At 49.7% G+C, this 20,503-nt stretch overlaps 1 protein-coding gene across 1 annotated transcript in view; it reads left to right on the forward strand.

Annotated features, from left to right (window-relative positions):
- Nucleotides 1-283: 283 nt before the first annotated feature.
- STK10 (serine/threonine kinase 10) overlaps nucleotides 284-20,503 on the forward strand; it is a 52,529-nt gene continuing 32,309 nt past the window's right edge. Inside the window, exons 1-2 of the mRNA XM_055812128.1 lie at nucleotides 284-563; nucleotides 13,095-13,259. Of these exons, the coding sequence (XP_055668103.1) occupies nucleotides 408-563; nucleotides 13,095-13,259 (321 nt within the window). The 5' untranslated portion in view covers nucleotides 284-407. The remainder of the gene's footprint in view (nucleotides 564-13,094; nucleotides 13,260-20,503) is intronic.

Here is a 20,503-nt window from a genome sequence, read left to right on the forward strand (position 1 = left end):
GCTAAGCCGTGCCCTGCCGTGCCCTGGCCGAGCCATGCCGTGCCAGGTTGTGCCGTGCCGCGCCGTGCCCTGGCTAAGCCGTGCCCTGCCGTGCCCTGGCCGAGCCATGCCGTGCCAGGTTGTGCCGTGCCGCGCCCTGGCTGAGCCGTGCCATGCCTTGGCTTGAGCCCTGGCTGAGCCGTGCCGTGCCGTGCCGTGCCGGGCGGGGCGGGGCGGGGCGGGCGGCGGCCAATGGTGCGGGGGCGGCGGGCGGGCCAGCAGGTGGAGCGGCGCCGGCTCCATGTGCGCGGCTGGAGGCGGCCTCGCTCCCCGCTCCTCGGCGCAGCGGCTCCGTCCTCCCCCGGGGCAGGGCGCGGGAGGCGGCTGGCGGCAGCTCCCCGGCCGCGGCAGCCCCGCACCGCTCCGGCATGGCTTTCGCCAATTTCCGCCGTATCCTGCGCCTCTCCACTTTCGAGAAGCGGCGGTCCAAGGAGTACGAGCACGTCCGCCGCGACCTGGACCCCGGCGAGGTGTGGGAGGTGGTGGGCGAGCTGGGCGACGGCGCCTTCGGCAAGGTCTACAAGGTGGGTCGGCGGCCGGGGGGCGCTGGGGGCTGCCGGGCGGGGCGAGGCACCTGCGGCCCCGCGGGGGTGGCGATGTCGCCCTCCGCACCGCGGGCTCGGTGCCGGGGCCCGTTAGCTGCGCCGCCGGGGCAGGGGCGGGCGGCTGCTGAGTGCAGCGCTTGGCTTGGGGCAGGGGGAGGGAGGGCGAGCAGCTTTTTTTAATTATGATTTTCCTTTTCCCCCTTAAATCGACCGTGTTCCGCGCGATGCTGTGTCAGGCGAGGGGGTTGCGCCCCGCAGCCCCGCGGGCGGTGCTGTGTGTCCCTGTGTCCCCGCCGGCAGCACGCCCCGAGCAGGACAGCCCGGCTCCCGGCAGCGGGGACACGGCCCGTGCTATGAATGTTTAACCTTTATGTTAAAGGATGGGGGGTTTAAAGGCCAAATACTCGCAGTACTTTGCACTCCGAAATAGCAGCGGGTTTGCTGTTCCCGGCTCTGACACACTGCGCTCCCCTGTGCTGCAGCTGGGGGCGGGGGGTGGGGGGGTGGGGTGGCCGGGGCTCCCGGCTGCTTGGGGCACCGTTGTTACACCCAGTTTGGAACTGGGCAGCTGCCTTCCGATGGTCTCATCAGTTTGCTAGGGAAGGTGTTGGCTTCTCCGAACTGGGAAAGAAGTAGGAACTTCTGGGCAGGCTGGCTGCAGGTCAGGACAGAAGTGTTTTATTACGGTGTCCTGGGATTTGTTGTATTTATGTTGTTTCTATCGTATTATTTGATAGAAACTTTCTAAAAAAACACCCTGGGCTCTAAGTGTCCAGTGAGTGGAAGCCTTTGGTGAAGGATCCTGTCTTCTATTACAATGCAGTTCCTAAAAATCATATTTACATCCTTAATGTATTTTTCCTTCCAAAAGTAGCACCAGTGCTTCTGTTACAAGTTTATTTGGTGTTGTGCATTGGAAACCCATTTGTATATTAGCAACATTCACTCTTCTCCAGGATAATTACATGCTTAGGTTTCTCATGCAATGATAGGAACAAGGTAAGCATTGTAAAAGAAATTAACAGGCTTCTGAGACAAATGAAAACGTAGAAGAATAACTGATTTAAATCCTTTTTATTTTAAACATGTATAGCATATCCGAAGTAGGTAACTTTCAGCATAAAGCTACTTTATAAGTGGCTGGTTTAGTTAAGTCTGTTGTAATACCTGAGTGCCTCTGCTATTGACTCCAGCCTCACACCAATAATAAAATTAGCAGGATAACTAGAGGTACTGTAGGCTAAGGATGGCAGCCTGTTAGGTAATAACATCTCATCTCCAGCTACTTCCATCTCCTTTGAATCCCCATTTTGACCCAAATGAGAATGTGGGTTATCGTAAATGGCACAGTGAAGACCACGTGTTTATAGCTGGTACATTCAGGCGACCGTCTGCTTTTGTGGTGTTTTAACACAGTTGATCAGGGAGTGGGGGTTAATGTTGTGACAGAAATCAAAGGCTGTTTTATTCTCAGTAAAGTTTTAATTCTCAGTCTTTGATCTCTTCTCCACCTGTTCTCCATCCTGGTTGGCACATGGACATGGTTGCTTTTTGAAGAATTCTCATGCAAGATTTTGTTTGTTTTAAAATGCACAAATTATTTGGGTGCCACATCCTGTAACGCCTTATTTTAGGTAATGGCCAGTGGCATTATTGCAGAAATGTAGTTTCCTGTCATGCTAAGATTTAACTTGCATATTGCCTTCCTCTGTCTTTCTAAATCTGGAGCGCTCCCCAAGGTGGTGATGCGTGTAGGATGGAGATGTGAAAGAAGAGGCTTGACCTCTTGTTCTACTCAGCTGCCCAAAAAAAAACCCCAAACAAGCAAACTAACCCACTTGTGCTCAAGGAGAATGTAGATGGCCAAGACATGAAGAACAATTTTAATCATTCTCTTTAAGTCACTTTAAAGTCAATTTGCCGTTCACACAAAAGGGATCATTTAGAGCAAGTCTGACTGTTTGTATGGCTGTGAAAGTTTCAGGATGTTTGAATGAAGTTCCTGCCGGTCTTCCGCCCCTTTTCCACACACGGAAGCGTGGGGAGGTGACAGAATCTGCCTGTGCCTGCATCCTGCCCTACATACCATATGTTGTACTCCCTCCAAAGAGCCGATTGTCCCTGAACATTGCAAAAGGATGGGATTTGTACACTGAAGAGGTGGACCTGGGAGAAGTTTAGATATGGATAGAAGAAAAAAATGTGCTTGTTTTACTAGGTTTTGGTTTTATGAGGCTGGGTTTGAGCAGGAGGAAGGAGGGCTCAGCTGGGTGATGGTTTTATTGGGGAGCATTACTGCCCTGCAGAACACTGTCAGGGAATGCTGTCTTGGACTCCCCGTGTACTCGGCTGAGCAAACTTGAACTGGTTTGACACAGCACTTATGAAAGTGGGACAGGCTTAATTTAAATATATATTAATTAAAAATAACAAAGTCTTTAGTGGAGTCTGAAATGTATACATCAGACCTTAAGAAACCTGCAGCCAGTGGAAACTACTGCAATTTCCCTATTGTTATACAAAGACTTTTTTTTTTTTCAGCAAAAAAGGACCCAATTGTATGAGGAAACAGTGAAACTAGTTGCAGAGGGTAATGAAGCTGAAAAGTAGGAGGGGGCGGGGAGAAACTGTTTCTTTCTAGCTCTTATTCTATTAATGTCTTGGTTTTGGTAAGTCCAGCAGTTATGATAAGGAAGGGATAGCAGCCCATAGATAGTAATGCACTGCATGCCAAATATGCTTTGTTACCCACCTCATCCAAAGCTCGTTAAATCAATAATATTAAATCAGTCATTAGGCCAGGAGCTGGGAGCTGTGAACAGAGCGTGCTAGCCTGGGAAGTCTGCAGCACCTCTAGGGTTGTGGGCCTGTAAAAGTTCCTAACTCAGACCCTTTTCAAACAGCCTTAAGAAAGCAGAGTTCTTTTTCTTCAAAAATGCCCAAGGTACGATCAATAAAATATATAGCTGTGGTTTTATTCGTTCAAAGCCGACATCTGTTTGTGTGTGCATGGGGGGAGAAGTGGTAGCAGCACCCCCAGTGAGCTGCTTTGCCAAAGCAAAGCCATGCGGATCTCGGAGCTGTGCAGATGCTCGGAGCGAAGCCAGCGGTGCAGGCTGCCGTGGGCTGAACGCTTGGAGCTGCTGAATCACATCTCAGTCCTGCAAAACCCATTAGTTGGTGCAGTATTTACTGTTGCAGGTAGTTGCATTAATGTCAGCAGGAATAGGTATGCAAGGGCTCTTCTGGGCATTGAAAATTCACAAGCTAGCAGGGGTGGACTGGATCTTACAAAAGCGTGGGCTGTGCTGGAAGAAGCCCTGGGACTCGTTGCCTTTCTTATGGTGGGATGGTTTTGCTGCACTCATGCCTCTTGTGAAACACTATCTCCCCTTCCCAGGGTGCGCTGATGGGGACACTGGCTCCCTGATAAGGCTTTCTCCTCGCAGGGTGGGGACAGGCTGTCCCCTGCGGGAGCGTGGGCGACTGTGCTGCCTGCAGCCCCCACCGTGGTGGGAAAGGGGCTTGTTCACTTGAACTTGCCTTCAAACGGCTGTCCTTGCCGGCTTGAGGAGAGATGTTGCTGAACCCCATGCCACAGCAAGCCATAAGCGTGCTTTTTGTGTGGTCATTCTCCTTTCTTCTTAACCCAAATTCAGCTTTTTAAGCTGTATCTTATCTGCTCTATTATGATGGTATTAGTGCTGTACATGCTACAGACTATAAATGCTCTGTTTTGAAATTTGGGTAATAAAAGACTAATTGTTAAATGTTGTGCAGCTGCCTTATAAGCCTGGCTTTCACAGCCATGGGCCCGTTTGAAGGCACAAGACTGTCCCCGCCACATGCAGACCTCTCTGCTCGCCAGCTGAACCTGCACCGTTCTGGTTTTGCACGAGCTGGCTCGAGTGACTTGGGCTCAGCTCTTGTCGGTTTGATTCATGGGGGATTTAGCGTGTAATTCCTGGAAAGGGTGCCACAGAGAGATGCTAATCTGTTAAGTTAGCCTAACAAAAAAAAAAAGGGGGGGGGGGGGGGAGGGAGGAAGTTTGATTGTAACTATGGCCACAAAAAAAAAACTAAAAACCACAGGTAATATCGAATCATGGCCTTGTCCGTTAGAATAACTGAAAGTTTTTTTCCTAAAATGTTTCAGCTGAGGAGGGAAGAGTAATGGGAAGACACCACTGCTTTAGTTATAGAGCAGTGGTCCAACAATATTAAACCTGGTTGAACTTTAAATTTGATGCTCGCTTGAAACTCACTGAAACGTGTGAAGCTCCATCCCTGCTGAAGTCCAAGTGAAGCTTGTCCCTCGCCCACGGAGCCGCGGCTGTATCTGTGTGGCAGGGGAGAGGGATAGCTCTCCATGGCCTAAATATTTTGATAATGACTTCAGCGTCATGGCCCAGAGCTTGGCAATGCTGCTGACAGTGGGCTGAGCTGTGGGCAGCTGCATGGAAGAGAAAGTTTAGATGAAGGCTTTGAGCTTTTCACCGTCAAGCATGTGGCAATCGTTCCTTGGGAAAATCCCTGCTGAGTGTGTCTCGTGATTTTTTTTTTTTAATTATTTATTATTTTTTCTTGAATGTGTGGTGTCCTTGGGGGGGAAAAAAAAATTCTCTTTCTTGGGATGCTGCTGTCTGTAAATCGAGGGTTGTCCTCGTGAGACTCGGGTCAAAGCCACCCTCACACCGTGCGGTCACAGGTTGCTGGGGCTCTGGCTGCGGCGGGTGGCTGTGCTGCCCTCCTGCCTGCACTGCCAGCCTCGCTCAGCCGCAGATCCCCAGGGAAAAGGAATTCAGCTATGAAGAGCAGTCACTAAAAAAAAAAAAAAAAAAAAAAAAGGCAAGTCTTTAAAACAATGAAGTAACAGGTACATTTTAACAAATTTGCTGTTGAAGGCAGCAGGGGGTGGTGACTCATGTAGCTGTGCCAGGGTTAAGTATGGCAAGACCAGGGGCGCAGGGAGCCCCTGCCTTGCTAGCACAGCCTGAGGGTCAGCGGCTGAGCCTCAGCATCGCCCTGTTGCTGGAGCTGCTTTGCTCCCACTGAAGAGAGAATGCAGTCGCATTCAGGAGCAGTGTCTGCACATGCTGCCTCCAGGATGCAGGGTTGGAAGGGGCAGCGTGTCCCCTGTGAAGAGTAGGGTGATGGCACTAGTGCTGCTGGAGTTGGATTAACTGACTTCTGCCTCCTGGCTATAAAAAAGCACCTCACTCCCACCTCCCAGGCATGTGCTCTTCAAAACAGAATGCTCTTCCCATCCAACACATGGAAACCTTCCTGACATTTTTCCTTCTTGTGCAATTCCCTCATAGTTACCTGTGCTCATGCCCTTATTTAACCAACTGAAATGTTTTATGTGTTATTTCAATAGGCAGGAGAAACAGTGAAGGAAATTGTGCCCCACCAAAGCCAGCCGATGCCGATGGACCTCGGTGCTTGCATCTGTTAGCATCTTTGAGTTGCTGCCTGCCCTGTATTTCTCTCTCGACAATCGTGGCCAAGCACAGGCGTGCTGCTGGGGTGGCCTCCCTTGGTGGGCTTGTGCTATGGAGATAGCAGAGGGCTGATCAGGTTTTTGTTTTGCCACCAGGACCTTGTTTATCCGATGCTTTTCCAGCACAGTGAAAAAGGGCTGATGGACATGAGCGCATACTAGCACTGCCTGGCTGAGCCCTGTTCCCTGGCGCTCGGGCATAGTGGCCGTTCAGCCCGTTGCTCAGGCCTCGGCGCTCTATGTACCAAATCTGCTGCAGAAAGTTGCTAGGAAACTCAGAAATGGTTGCGTGGGGTTTTTTTCCCCCCCCCCCTTATTTTAATTTTTTCCCAGTGTTGTGGCATTGACTGAATGAAGACCAGGGCAGGGATGCTTCTTTTGGGGCACAGCACTCTTCTAGGGGACCAGTGATTTGAAGGATGTTTCATGCTTCCAAGTTCTAGGCTTATGTAGGCTGAAGATGTTGGATCCATGTGGATCTTCCTTCTCCTCAAACCCTGCCTGGGTATTTGCTCACTTCTTGCTCACACCAGGACCATGAGGTCCACTCAGTCTCTGTAGGTGGGTTATAGCGGTTATAGCACAGAAGCCTCTTGCTGTTGTTGTGGCCTCTGCTGCTGCATTTGGGGGTGAGGCCTGAAGCATCACGTGGAGCTTTTCTGCTCCTTGACTAACGTACTGCTGCTTGAGCTTGTTATCTCTCACCCACTTCTGCTGGGCTGTTGTTGAGCTTTTGAGGCAGGAAAACGTGTACGTGGCATGCTTTGGTCACACTTTTTCAGCACGTCTACATAGAAAACAAGTCCTTGGTCATAGCTTGAGCTCTCTGGTGATGTTACTTTCCTTTGCCTCTAGTTCATAAAACTGGAGGAAGGCATTTCTGCTTTTTTTTTTTTTTTTTTTTAACTAACGTTTTTTGACTTATTTTGCAAGCCACTTCCACTTCCCCCTAGCCCTTGCAGAAGTTTTGCCACAGCTGCCAGAGCAGCAGCCCTGGTTCAGCCTGGTGCAGTTGGGGTCCTGCCTGACCCGATGCCCGAGGGATGCATGCCAGTGGGGGCTGCTGTGTGTACCAGGGGCTGCTAGGTGAGGGCTGTACCAGCCTGGCTGCTGCACCCCTGCCTGTGTGTCACCCGCTGGTCTGCTGGGTGGTACCAAGGGCTGAAATCAGCATTTCAAAAAACCCCACCAAAAAACCCCAAACAAAAAAACCCAACCAAAAAAACAGGCTTCATATACAGTGACAAACTGAAGTGGCTCTAGGGAGCTTGTTGGGCATGGAACTTAATTAAGCTCCCATTGATTATTTGACAATAATACAAGCACTGACTCAAGGCAGTCTATCCTGTGTTTGTTTATTGATGCAGGCGGCTCAGGCAAAGTTCATCAGAAGGCAATTAACCATTACATAATCCCTGAGAAATATGTAAGTGAGCAGTTGCTTGTATACAAAGACACACAACCAGAGTATGGTGCAGGGGGGAAGTCGGAACGATCAACCCTCAAATACAGCACCCATTGAAAGCACCAGGCTTTTTACTCCTGGTTCTCTAACTTGGTGATAATCTGAAGAATCAGCAATCCTGCTGTGGAGAGAGGGCTTACAAGCATGGGAAGAGTAGCTTGCACCAAAAAGATGGTGGCGTGATATGGCAGACCGGCTTAAAAAGGATCATCCCTTGGCTTGGGAAGACACTGCGGATGAGCAAGCCTAGCCGAAGCATTTGGGGCACACTTGGTGCTAGCTCTCTCCTTTCTGCTAGCGAGTGAGAGTTCATACAGGGTTTTCCTCTCCCTCACTTAGAAACTGCTGTGCCTTCGGCAGCGGTCCTGCCCGAGGAAGGACCGAACAATCCAGCCTTCCGGTAATGCGTTCTTTAAAGGCTTAAAATAGTTCCTGCGTTGGTCACGATCTGGTTTTCACAATAGCTCAGAGGGTGAGTCACAGGCAAAGGCCAAACAGCCTCTTCTGTCACCTGAACGGGCACCTCTCGCCCTTTAAATCAACAAGCTGAGCAGTAGTTTCTCTATGCCTCTGCCTTATAAGAGTAAATCCTACTCATTCCCTATTCCCTGGTATTCCCAGTGTGTTTGGCAGTGTCATGGCCAGTGCCCATCTTGGTCCAGAGGACTCCAGCAAGATCCTTTGCCTTGTATCCTGCTTGGCTCCTGGCATGGCTTTCTGGAAGCGGTTTAACGGATAACTTTTAATAAGTTTTCTTTCATGGAATGCATGTTCCAATCCTGTTTCTACAGAGACCTGCCCACTGTGGTCTGTGAGTGTGTCGATTTGCACAAAGGCTGGTAGTGGCCATGAGGGCTTTTCTGGTTTTAAATGCCAAGATTGTAATGAATCTAACAGCTGCCAGCAGAGTGCCCAGGATGCACTGCTGAACTATAATCTGCTCTGTATTTTTTTTTTTTTGGTGCTAATTAGCACTCCAGGGATAAATTATCCATGGCATTAAAGTGGCGGAGCTAGAAGATAGAACTGGATGTGTGCTTTTGACAGACCAGCCATAGGTCATAGACCGGCATCAAACAGTTTCTGTTCTTGGATCTCACCAAGTGGTCCTTTCATTTCTATCCACAAATTTCACTGGAAAAAATGAGAAACAGCATGAATTCTTCAAAGGCTGCACATTTGGGGGTGTTCTACCTGAGAATAGAATCTCTCTCCCCATCTCTCTGTCCTTGATATGGAGTTTTGCTGGGTCGGAGACCCTGTTATTAGGCTGGGATTTGCAGAAGATTTTGGATTTGTAGTTCAAACTATTTTGCAGGATGATTCCCTTTCAGCCGGTGTGGCTAACCAACTTGGTGTTGGCAAGTTATCCTAGGGTGCTTTCTTGATAGTTCTTGGTTTTTCTTCTTTCCTCCATATCATTGTCTCTTCCTTTCTTTGGGATTTAAAGACAAACAAAGCAGCCACCGTGAGAGAAGTTTTCATTTCCCTAGCTGCAAGGTGAGGGCATCCACCCCCTGCCAAGGTACAGGTGAAGCTGCAGAGGGGCTGGTGGCCCCTTTTCTTCCTTTCCACGGCTCCTGGAGAGCGAGCAGCAGATGCTGCCTCTTCCCAGCCTGGTGCTGTGTGTCCCCTGGCCGTGAGGGGTATCAGCCAGGCCTGCAGGTGACAGATTTGGAGATGCTGGTTCCTTCTGCCTAATGGCTAGCTTGGCTTTTTGAGGTCAGAGCAGGCTGTGTTTTGCTTTGTACCCATGTCCTGGGGCAGATTCTGATCTACTGCGCAAAGATAGCAGAAATCAGGAAAGGGCTTTAAAACCCAAAGGATCATCTCATGCCTGGGATTCTGAAACCAGTTCCCAGGGCTGTCAGCATAAGCATTTGGCCTATTTGAGAACCCAACACACCTTCCTGGAAGAATATCTGTGTTGTAATACATTGTGTGCAGGAAAATACCAATGGAGAAGCTGAAGAAAATTGCCAGATGTGAGTTACAGGGAGAGTGCCTGGCGTACTTGGCCAAAATCTGACGCTGCTTGTATAAATCTGGCTGGCTGTGAGCAGCTTTTGGAGCTGGCTGGCTGCTGCGACGGGCTGTGATGCAGCCGTTTGCCTGATGGCAGGCAGCTGCCATTCCCAGGGAGGCTGCCGGGAACGTGGCTGTAGCCTAGTGTCAGGGCTGGAGGACGAGCAGACGGAGAGAAAGAGAAGGTGGAGAAATGGACAGAAGCTTCTTGGATTTCCAAAGGTCTTGTGATGATCAATGTGACTTGTTCCGCTCGGTTCAGGAGTGCCCGCACCAGCCGGTGCACATCTCCTGGGTTTGGGCTTGGGGGCCAGGGACCACTCAGGAGGGTATGAGCTGCCCAGCCTCTACGAGTGTTGGTCCTCTCAAGGGCAGCTGTGTGGGGCAACCAGCCTCCTCCCCACGCTACAGTGGGCCAGCCCGGAGGAGACTAATTTTCAAAAATCTCCCATTAAACCTCACAGTCTCGGGTCCCTTTCTGCTTCAGCTTCTGCCGTCCTGCAGGGCTGTGGGGCATTTTGGTCCCTTCTGGGAAGTGCGGTGAGCGCGCTGATTTGTAGCAGTGATATTATCGCAGGACCACGGAAAGTACAGGGTCTGTGCCCACACCATCCTCGTGGCATCCCTACCCATGTGAGCTTGTTTCAAAAACTCATATTCTTGCATCATGAGTTTGTGATGTCCTGAGCTGACTTCTCCTTGGAGATGGTGGTCTTTGCTTCCACTGGTGTGACCTCCCTGTGCTGGCTGGCCTGGGGGGACATGGGACAGTGCAGTGCTCCTCTCCCTTTGGGGTGGAAGCTTATGGAATGCCCTCCCTTCCCAAGCTGCATCCCCTGCTAGGATGTGTGAGGAAACGGAGATGGCTGGGTAAACACTCTCATTTGGGGCAGTCCAAGGTGGTGGAGAAAGGTAGCAGCTAATCCCGTAATGGAGATATTTAAAGGCTGGGCGTCAGGCAGGGTATACATGGGCTTGTATCTAGAAAGGAAGCGATTGCTGGGGGTTGCTGGGTTGCTCACCCGTTAGTCTTAGGAGTAACGATGAATGAGGTCAGGCTGCCAGAGTGAACATATGGGCTGTGGTCTCTCCCCCACCCACAGCTTGCAGCCTGGTTTGCAAAACTATGTCCTCCAGCTCAGCACCCAGCACCCCTGCATGCCTTAGCAAGCCCAGGAGGGGTTGGGGGTGGCAGCGTGGCTGCTGGGGTGGCTCCCCCAGGCTTTGGGATGAGGATATGTTGGTTCAGACCTCTCAGTGGGAGACGATGCTGTGGGGGGACTGGGGCACGCTCTGCTCCTGGGTTTTTTCAGGTGCCTGCAGGGCCCCGGCATCCTGGAAGCGCTGAGCTGGCTGGGACCCCGCTGGTGGGAAGCGTGCGATGGCTGACCTCCAAGGGAAGCCCCACCTCTTCTCACAATATTTACTTCCCCTCCTTGGACCTCTCCCAACACCATAAGTGCAGAGCAAACAGTGGGGCACTTCTTGCTCCGATTTGGAAGTGCTGTGCTTTTCCCTGTGCTTTTCCCCATGCTTGCTCTGCACCGCATCTCTCCCTGCCCCGTTCTGCGTGCCCTCCTCTGGGCATCTGGCAGCAACTGGGTAAGAAACAAACCAACCTGACCAAAAGACACCCCCTAATTCCTTCTGAAACCAGTGTGGGCTGCCGCCTTCCATTTGGGCAGTGAGCCCAGATGGAAATGGATTTGTCCCCTGTTGTAAAGACACGGCTGTCCATGCCAACTTGTGAATGCAGCAAGTCTTCAAGACCCAGCAGAGACTCAGGGTCTGTTGTTTTCCTCCCTCCCTTGTATGGTTTTTCTTTTATTACTTCCCCCTCCTCCCCAGCCTCTTCCTTGGTACACAGTTATACTATCACCTAAGCTGTATAAAACCGTTCAGCGGGGCTTGTTGTGTTTATACTAGGAATTAATCCTCCTGTAAGCTCCCGTGTAGGTTTCCCAAACAGATATGTAAGCTACAGAGTGGTGAGAAAGGTCACAACTGGAGCTTGCTCAGCTCCTCTGGTGAGGACATCTACAGTGGGACTTTTGCCCCTGGGGGAAGGCAGCCCAGAGTGGGTGCGATGGAAGGAACATGGGTTCCAGGAAACTGGAATCGAGCCATGGGGGCTCTCGTGCGTCAGTAGGGAGCAGAGCAGGTGAGCTGCAGGGATTTCTCCAGTCCCTTGATCTGCTGATTCAATGCACTTCTGGGAAGGGCAGGGTGCTCCTGAGTCAGCAGCTCCTGTCTCACCCCCTCTCCCAGTTTACAGCACATCTCACAGTGAAGCCCCCTGTGCAGACTGTCTCACAAACACCCTTTCGGTGTTTTGGTGCAAACTTCTAATTTTTTGTAACAATTTGTTCAAATTGCATTTGCAAAATGCAGTCTCGCCCTGGCATTTTTGGGGGGAGCCAATGGACAGTGCTGGGTGGATGATATTGAAATGGTCCTCTATGGGACTGGCTCCAAGGCTCACCTGGCACTGCCTGCTTACAGATCCTTGCTTTTAGCCAAGCCTTTCACCAGCTGCCTTTTCCTCTTGTTGGGTGGGGGCACAAGAGGAGTAGGGTGATAAGAAACACATCTGCAAATGCTTCCAGTCCAGCATTAACAGCCTTTTGCAGGTGTGTGGCACCTACCAGCAAAGCAGCCCCTGTGCAGCTGTCGGTGCCCCCTTCCTAGGCAGTGAGAGCTGCTTGGGGAAGGAGGTCAGCAAGCTGCTAACCCAAGGGTACACATCTGCTTTGTGAGGAACGGGCAGGGAAAGTCAGCAAAAGTTTTCCAGCTGCTAGGACAATGAGGGTTTGGTGGTTTTCTGGTTATTTGGTGAGTAAGTTGGTTAAAGGCACTACGTAAAGCAAGGGGGCAGCTGGAAGAGCATGCATAGTATTTTTCGTACTGTGATCTGAAGAGCTACTAATATGCAACACCAGGAATACTGGCCAGTCCTGGGAAATCAACACCCCCCCTTCTTGTTGCTTTACTTGCCGAGGAAGTGATCGCTAAGTTTCCCTCGTGTGTTACAGAAAACTGCCCTGGTGAGGAAGGGCTGTTTGGGGTGGTGATGGTGTGCAGCTGTACTGTGAATGTGGCTGAATTATCTGTATACTCAGGACTTCTAGTAACTGAAAATATCACCTACAATATCGGAGAGTCTCTGTACTCTGAGGTTTTCTTGCTTCCTTTTTTTTTTTTTTTTTTTTTTTTTTAAATCCTACAAACAATAGGATGCAGCTCCTTTTCTAGAAGCCTCTTTCTCCCCATGATGGGCAGTGGTGTGGGCATTGGAGACTGGAGGGAGGAAGGGGGATGCTTTGGCCCTGACGCATTCATCCTCTGCAAACCTGTGCGCAGGCTGAGGAAGCAGAAATGCATCTGCAAGCTCCCATGCTTGTGTTGTGGCTGGTACCAGTCAAGCTGAGTGTGAATTGGAGGAGCAAGAGTTGTGCAAGTACTGTGTGCTCCTGGCTCTCCTCGCCTTTGTTTTACTAACACTCGTTTTGTCTTGCAGGCTAAGAATAAGGAAACTGGTGCTTTAGCAGCTGCCAAAGTCATTGAAACAAAGAGTGAAGATGAACTGGAGGATTACATGGTGGAGATTGAAATACTGGCCACCTGCGATCACCGGCACATCGTCAAGCTGCTGGGAGCGTTTTATTGGGATGGCAAGCTCTGGGTAAGAGGCTGTTGCTGTGTGTGACCTGTAGAGCTGCACCTTTCTCACCCTGCAGAGAGGAAATGGCTAATTTATGGCAAACCAAAATCTCTGTATCAGCTTAAAGCATCAGTGTGAATTAGAAATGACTACCTAGCTGTGTTCTACTCACTGTGCCATCAGTGCCTGGATTTTCCCCACTTTCTTTGAGCAAGCTATCTTCCAACTAAAGCTGCTTATAAACAGCCCAGGGAAGATCAAGAGATCTTCGTAGTGAAGTGAAAACTGGAGTTTGATTTATTTTTATTTATTTATTTATTCCCACCATTTGGAGTTTGTAAAGGTAGAAGATACAGCACCACTAAGGGCATGTGTTCTCCACTCAGTCCCTCTTTTGAGAGACAGATGGAAGGGTAACCCCGTGGGTTTTTTTATTTGTGTCTTATTTCTGGCTCAGCATCAGTAATGCAGAGGCAACTGATAACAAAGGCTCCATTTCCCATGGCTGTGGAGGCACAGGGACATAAAATGCAATCCAGTGGGTTAGCGCAATGGTTAGTTGTGCTGCAGCTGGAATAGCTGCATCTCTTTCCCCTAGCCTGGCAGGTATATATGTTCCCCCCCTGCCCCCTTTCTGCTGTTTTCTTTGAGACTCTAGCAGCAGAGGAAGGTGACTGTGGAAGGCACCTTCCTGCGTGCTGCCCAGGGAAAGGTGCAGAGGGCTGGAGAGGGTGAGGGCATGAACCCCTGTATACTTGCCCCATGCTCGATTCAAATAACTGTGCATGCAGGTGTACCTCTGTCAGGGTAGTGTAAATCCGGTGAATATGAGGATTCTCAAACCCATCTTTTTGGCCAGTTCATCTGCTGCTTCCTAGAACTACTGGCAAGTCAGGAGAGTGTCACAGCTTGTGTTCAGCAGCTCTGTTACTTTTCGCTTCCTCTTTGTAACGTTTCAGATACCTTTGTGACCTCCCAGGGTAATCTTACTAGAGTTTAACAAAAGAGGTCTCAGCTTTTGAGACTGGCACTTCTGTGAGCTGAGCTGTCAGAGCCATCAGTCCCTGCTTGTTGTGCCGAGGTGGGCTGAGCCACGGGGCTGTCGCTGGAATAACGCAATCCATGTCGTCTTCATTCCTCAGTTAAGCAACACGGGAGAGGTACTGTTTGTTGGGCAATGTGTGCTTATTCAGCAAGTACTTTTTGCAATGTCAGATGCATTGGTGTCCCTTCTTACTGGAAAAAAACTTGAAAAGCCCCCGACTTCTCAGCACCCTGCTTAAGAGGGCTGCGGTACCCAGCCCTGACCACTTCCTTCTGTGCATCTCCTTGCTTGGAGGGAGCTGGGCTGCAGGTTGTGCAGAGGCGTGGTATTTGGATGGCTGCTAATTGCGATGCTGAGCCCTGGGTACAGTAAAGAACAAAATAAATATGTACCCTTCTAAGGAAGTGAAAGGCAAACATCCCTCCTAGGAGGGGACTCAGGATTTGGAGAGATTGCAACTGCAGGAAAACTAATCTTGGCAAAATGAAAAAGGCAAACGTACACCCAGCTTGGGTGAGAGATGGGGCTCGCTTATATTCCACCTTGTTCTGCTGTTTTTTAGCTCCCTGCTTTGTGCCTGGTCTGCCTCAATTTTATACATTGGCCTTGGCCGTTCCCTCTCAAATGTCAGCCCCCTCCCCTTTCCCCTGCTACCTCCTCCCTGCAATAGGAAGCTTTGCCTTCCTTCCTGTAGGGAAAATGGATTGCAGAGCTCCTTGGCTCTGCTTTTGTCTAAGAAGTGCTTTGTAATGTCATATGCTTGCTGACCTACTAAAATTAAACAGCCTCTTTGAAACTACTGGAACAAGAGCCTCCTGTATGGGGCTCTCCCGTGCGGGCAGATGTTACAGCCTTGTCTGTTGTTTTGGGAGGAGGGTCGTTCTCTTTCTTTAATTACATGAGCGGCATTTGCATTTCATTGCTCAGGCTGTTCCTATTAATGCTCTAGTGTTTTACTGGCTTTGAGTGAAGTAAATAAGCCAGGCTGTTATACTTCTGGAAGGCATCTAGTCATTACCAGGTTTTCCCTAAAGCCAAAGGCTTCCACTTCTTGGTCACCAGGCTGCTGGGGAAAATTTGCATCCAAATATAAACACCGGCTTTCATTGTCTTGTCCATATCCCATCCCCGTTTCTGTCTGTGCAGTTGTTTTAGCCAGCATTTTCCTGGACCATTTGCAAAAGGTCCATTTGCACAATGGGTGCATGGACTCTGCTGCGCTTTTCAGGCTTTGGGTAAAACTGCTGCGGGGTTGCGAGTCTTATCTGTGGTCCGCTTTGGTTTCCTTGTCCTTGCAGCCCGGTGTGGAAAGACAATGTTCAAAGTGAGAAAGGAGCAGGAGTGGGAGCATGCAGACAGGCTGGCAAGGGGTCCAGACGTGCCTGACCTCCTGGATGGCAGGAGCTCTTTGGCTCTGAATAATTTACAGCTCAGTCTGTGCCACAAGCAGTCTCAGCCGACGCCGCTGAGAAGGGCTCTTGCTAAATCAGTCTCTTGACTGTTCTCTGACTCTTGAACTAACAAGGAAAATATGTGAGGAAACCTGGCCTTTGGTGGTGGCTGCTGCTGCAGAAGCTTCCTTGTTCCCCTGAGCTGCGTTAGGTCCCTATGGCTCCTCTCTGCCAGGGTTTGGCTTTGTGCTTCAGTAACCAGGAGGTGACATGCAATATTTATGGAGCAAAAAAACCTTTCTGTGCAAGGGCAAGTGGCTTATCCTGCGGCAGCTGCTTTGAAATCCATAGCACTGAAATGGAAGGAGAAACTGGCAAATTCCTCTTGCTTTTATACCTGATCAGCTTCAAGCTGAAGGAGGAGAACCCCAGCTCTTGTGTGGGACAGAGCAGAAGCCCACTGCAAATCACAGGCAAGGGCTTGGAGGACCACAGTGAGTCTCCAGGAATATAACTGGTGAGATGACAGCATCCAGTATGAACTTCCTTAGCATATAAATATGCTGCAGAGATGCCGTGCCCTCACCAGCGGCTGCTGTCTTGTTCCGTTCCCCCTTCCACCTTCTGTTCTCCGCTAGTGGCAGAGTCTTGAGCTGGTTGAAAACAGCCCACGGAGACTTGCAAAACTGCAGTGGTGGGAGCTTTCATGATTTTATTTTATTTTTGTTATAAGCCCTGTGGCATTTGATGTTCTTTTGCATAAATCCCAGCTGCTGGAAAAGGGAGCACCAAATGAAAGCTGAGAATCTCATGCTATTAAAAAAAAAAAAAAAAAAGTCTGGTTTGAGTCCTTGTGGCTGGGCCACATTTTAAAGTCCTTTTTTCCTGAAGTGTGATGTAGGACTTGGAAACACAAAGGCAAATCTCTCTCACCCAATATATGTGCCGCTTTTAAAAACGGACTTTTTAAAGCTATTTTGTGTCTGAGGAATGAGGCCAAGGTATGGGGTTTGAATACTTGGAATCAATGGTGATGAATTTGCACTGATTATTAGTACATGGGAAAGAAAGACAACAGACCTTGTGTGTTGTGTCCCTCTTAAGGGCCATGTGTTTTTTTGATGTGTTTTTCTCCCCCCCCTGCCTTCTAAAACAACACAAAAAGACAGAAACCTCAGAGGAAGGGAGGAACTTTTGTATCTCCTGCTCTGAATATCCTTTCTGCTTCTGAGTGTCTCTTCTTGCCAAGAGAGGAGCGATAAGATGACCAGGGAGGAGAGGTCTCCTTTGGAGTGATGAACTCCAACTTTCCTGCGGGACATCTCTGCTCCCAGGGGACACTGGGCACCTCTGGCGGACAACCCAACACGCTGTGGTAGCTGATCCACAGAGTGGGGTGGGAAACCTGGGATCCCTCCTGCAGGAGCCTGTCAGAGATGCTCCAGCATCGAGTCTGTAGGGTTCTCGGGAAATTAACTGAGATGTCATTAGGCCCCAGGTATTTAACCGCAGGATTCTGGTGGTGGTGGTACAACATTTCTAGCAAAGCACTGGGGAATTCTCTTCCCCCTCTCTCCTTTTCTATAAACCATGGTTGCTATAGCAAACAGGCTTTTGAATAAACAGACGTTTCCTGGAGATCAAAGCAAAAATCACTGTACCATGCAGGTAACCCTGCCTTGCCGGAGTTTTTTGGGGATGTTTAATTTAATCAGCTTAGAGTTTCTTCTCACCAGCCAGCTGTGTGGGTATGTAACTCTTACAGCTTGCAGATAGACACCAGCTTTGTAGCAAGTCTTTGTACTTCCCTTAAAAAAGAGTTTTGCATTTTCTGTGGGCAGGCCCTGACCTGTTTAGCCAGGGACTTTTTGGATTGCTACCCCTTTGATATGGATGTTGACTGGAGATTTGGGCATTCTTGAAAATCCTGTATCATAAAGAAATGTTTGTTATCCCGTGCGCTAGACTGCTGGGCTATGTAAAGCATCTGCAGTTTTTAATTCTAAGTTGGAAATACTTCTTCTTTAAAACAAACAAAAAAGAAAGCTGATAACAGTATCAGATTCCCTAAGGTTTTCCTTCGTGAAGGGAGGTTATTGCAACTTGCAGGGATGTCTCACAGGGTGAGCAGCCTGAGCTGTGGCTGGATGCCTGCGGGACACCCCTTTGCCTGAATGCTGTACCAGACCGGGGCTCTCCAGGCTGCTTGGTCGTCTGTCCCCGAGGAATCTGAGGGCTATTCATGTCCCTTTAAAATCTCACTTGGCAGGATAGTTGCAGTCTAAACTGGCCCTTCCTGCTTGGCCTCATGCTCCTGAAGCTTTGTACCGAACTTCCCCCAAAGTGCTTGAACAGTTGTTTGCAGCTCGCTGCGTGTAGTGCTCGAGCATAGCACAGGGGAGACCCAGAAAAACAAAGTAATCCCAAACTTGTGAACTTTGTTAAACAGCTACCCAATGTTGTAGAGGAACAACCCTTTACTTTCTCTTCCTCCTTTCCCCCAACTGCAGAAACTCACATCTGTGCCGGTTGTGGCTGCACCCCGTGAGCACACAGCGCTGTGTTGCTGGTGGGGCTCTGCACTGGTACCAACGAGCTGCTGCAGGATAAGCCCTGTGGGGCAAACTGGTGTGGGGGTGGTGTTTGCTGGACCAGTTTTTAAATTCCTACCCATCCAGAACTTGGGCAGAACTGCAAAACAACTCCAGTAACTTCTGCAGGGAGGGTAGGCGAGGGGCAGCTGTGGGCAGACATGTGCGCACATCAGGATAAGGCATCGCTGTGCCCTGGGGGCTGGGAGTATGGCAGGGCTATCACTGTGTCCCCTCCCTGTCCTTAGAATCTGCTAGATGCACATCATCTTGGCCAGGGCTGGAAACTGGAAAAAGCAATGTAGCCCAGTGTTTTTTTCTCTGACACCTCCCTGGGTTTCCAGGGCCAAGCAATTTGCTGTCCAGAGTGGTCTAACTGACCTGAGTGGGTGCTCACTTCTGCTCTGACCTTGGAACGGTGCCTTTGCCAGCTAGGATGCTGCGGAGTGGGTGTCTGGGTGGCATCTGCCCTCCCCTCCCTGCCACCCGCTGTCTGCCTGCGGAGCAGTGAGGCTTCTCTCTGCCTCACCCTTATGCAGGTGACTTTACTGCCTTTCCCAAAGGCATGGAGGTCCAAGTCTTCTTCTGCCCTCCTCTGCTGTAAAGCGGGGCAGCAGGTTGCATGAGACCAGCGTATCTGCTCTGCCTTGTGAACGTGAGCTTTAGCATTCAGGCTCCTGGCAAGTCACTGGAAATCCTATTTTGAGTAAAACTGCGGCTTTCCCTTAAAGCAAGGATGGAAACAGTGATTTTGATCAACCACCGAGAACAACTCACCCAGCAGGCAAATCTCCGTAGGCCCACCAAGTTCAAGAGCTCTTCTACAGGTGGCAGCATGACAATGCAAACTAGAATAGAAGCCTTTGTCTACCATCCTTTATACAGGATAACGTTGCAAGAAAAGGTTATTGAAGCAATAATAATGCCTTGTGATTATGTGCCCTTGTCATTTATACACCCCAGAATGCTTTTATAAAGAGACTTGTTGTCATTATCCCAGCCATTAGAAGGGGGAATGGAGAGACAGAGGAGAATTTGCCTAAAGTTTACCCAGCAGGTAAATGGTACTTGGGAATAAGTCTAATGTGCTGAATCCCGGTCCAGGATTATAACCACAAGGCCACAGTTTTATGAAAAGAAAGCAGCAGACAAGAAGCCTATAGACAAATCCGTTCTCAAAGCACTTTAGAACTCTGTTTAGAAATGAATTGCCATAAGCCACGTTCCCGCTTGGCTGGCTTACCAAGGGAAATGCTAAGGAACAATGTTTGCATACAAATGAATATCTATGAACTACCTGTGTACAGGAGACGGTGCCTTGAAACCTAGCTTCGGCCTGTGCCCTGGAACAAGCAATAGATTGCAGGTTTAGACATCTTAACTTTCAGGCTACATTCGAAATAAAATTGTCATTTGGGAGGGAGGGATGGCCTTTTGCAGACCTTATGGCTCGGGGTAGTTTCCATTGACTTCAAAGCCCTCACTGAAACAGTTAAGCAGCACTAATCTCATCTTGTGTGATGGATCCGGGCACCTTGTGTTGTGAATTTGGGGGCGATCAGAACAAATAATTGTTTCTAGAGGAATGCCAGACAGGAGTAGAAAACTTGTAAAGTCCTTTGCTACCCCTCCAATGAGTCATGCTGCTGGCCAGGCGAGGCTTTGAGGACACATTGGAACTGCTGGCTGTTATAAAAGACATCAGGAAACTTGTCCTGGGTCAGACTCTGGCTCTGATGGTGAGCTCTGCCATTCTGAAAGGCATCGCCTGTTTTAGATGTTGGCACAAACTTGGGGTGCTTGAGGCTGGTGAATCTTCACACTGAAGAAGCAACTTGTTCCTTTTAGCTACTTATATTTGGAAGGATTTTCTGCAGTTTGCTTCCCATCCAGTGATGAATGCTGCTGGTGAACTGAATGGCCTCTAAATGCTGATTAACTTGGTGAGAGAAGGGGGATCCCAGTCACAGCTCTCCAGGCAGCAAAGGCTTTGCCCCATGCCCGGGCAGAGAGCCATAGCCTTAGTGGGTTTTTTTTCTGGTTTCTATAGCAAACAAGAGCACTGGCCTTCCTCCCACCATCCCTGCTCTACAGAGCATGAGGCTGGGAGCCCTGAGCACTTAGAGCCAGTCCTGGTCTTGGTCCCTGAAGGGAGAGCTTGTGAAAAAGCCTGTGCATGCTGCACTTAACTCTTTCCACAGCGCTCGGCATCCAGGTACCACTGCCTGGTTGCGGCCG

This window comes from Falco peregrinus, chromosome 8 (genome assembly GCF_023634155.1).
Source record: "Falco peregrinus isolate bFalPer1 chromosome 8, bFalPer1.pri, whole genome shotgun sequence".
In the NCBI taxonomy this organism is placed as follows: Eukaryota; Metazoa; Chordata; class Aves; order Falconiformes; family Falconidae; genus Falco; species Falco peregrinus.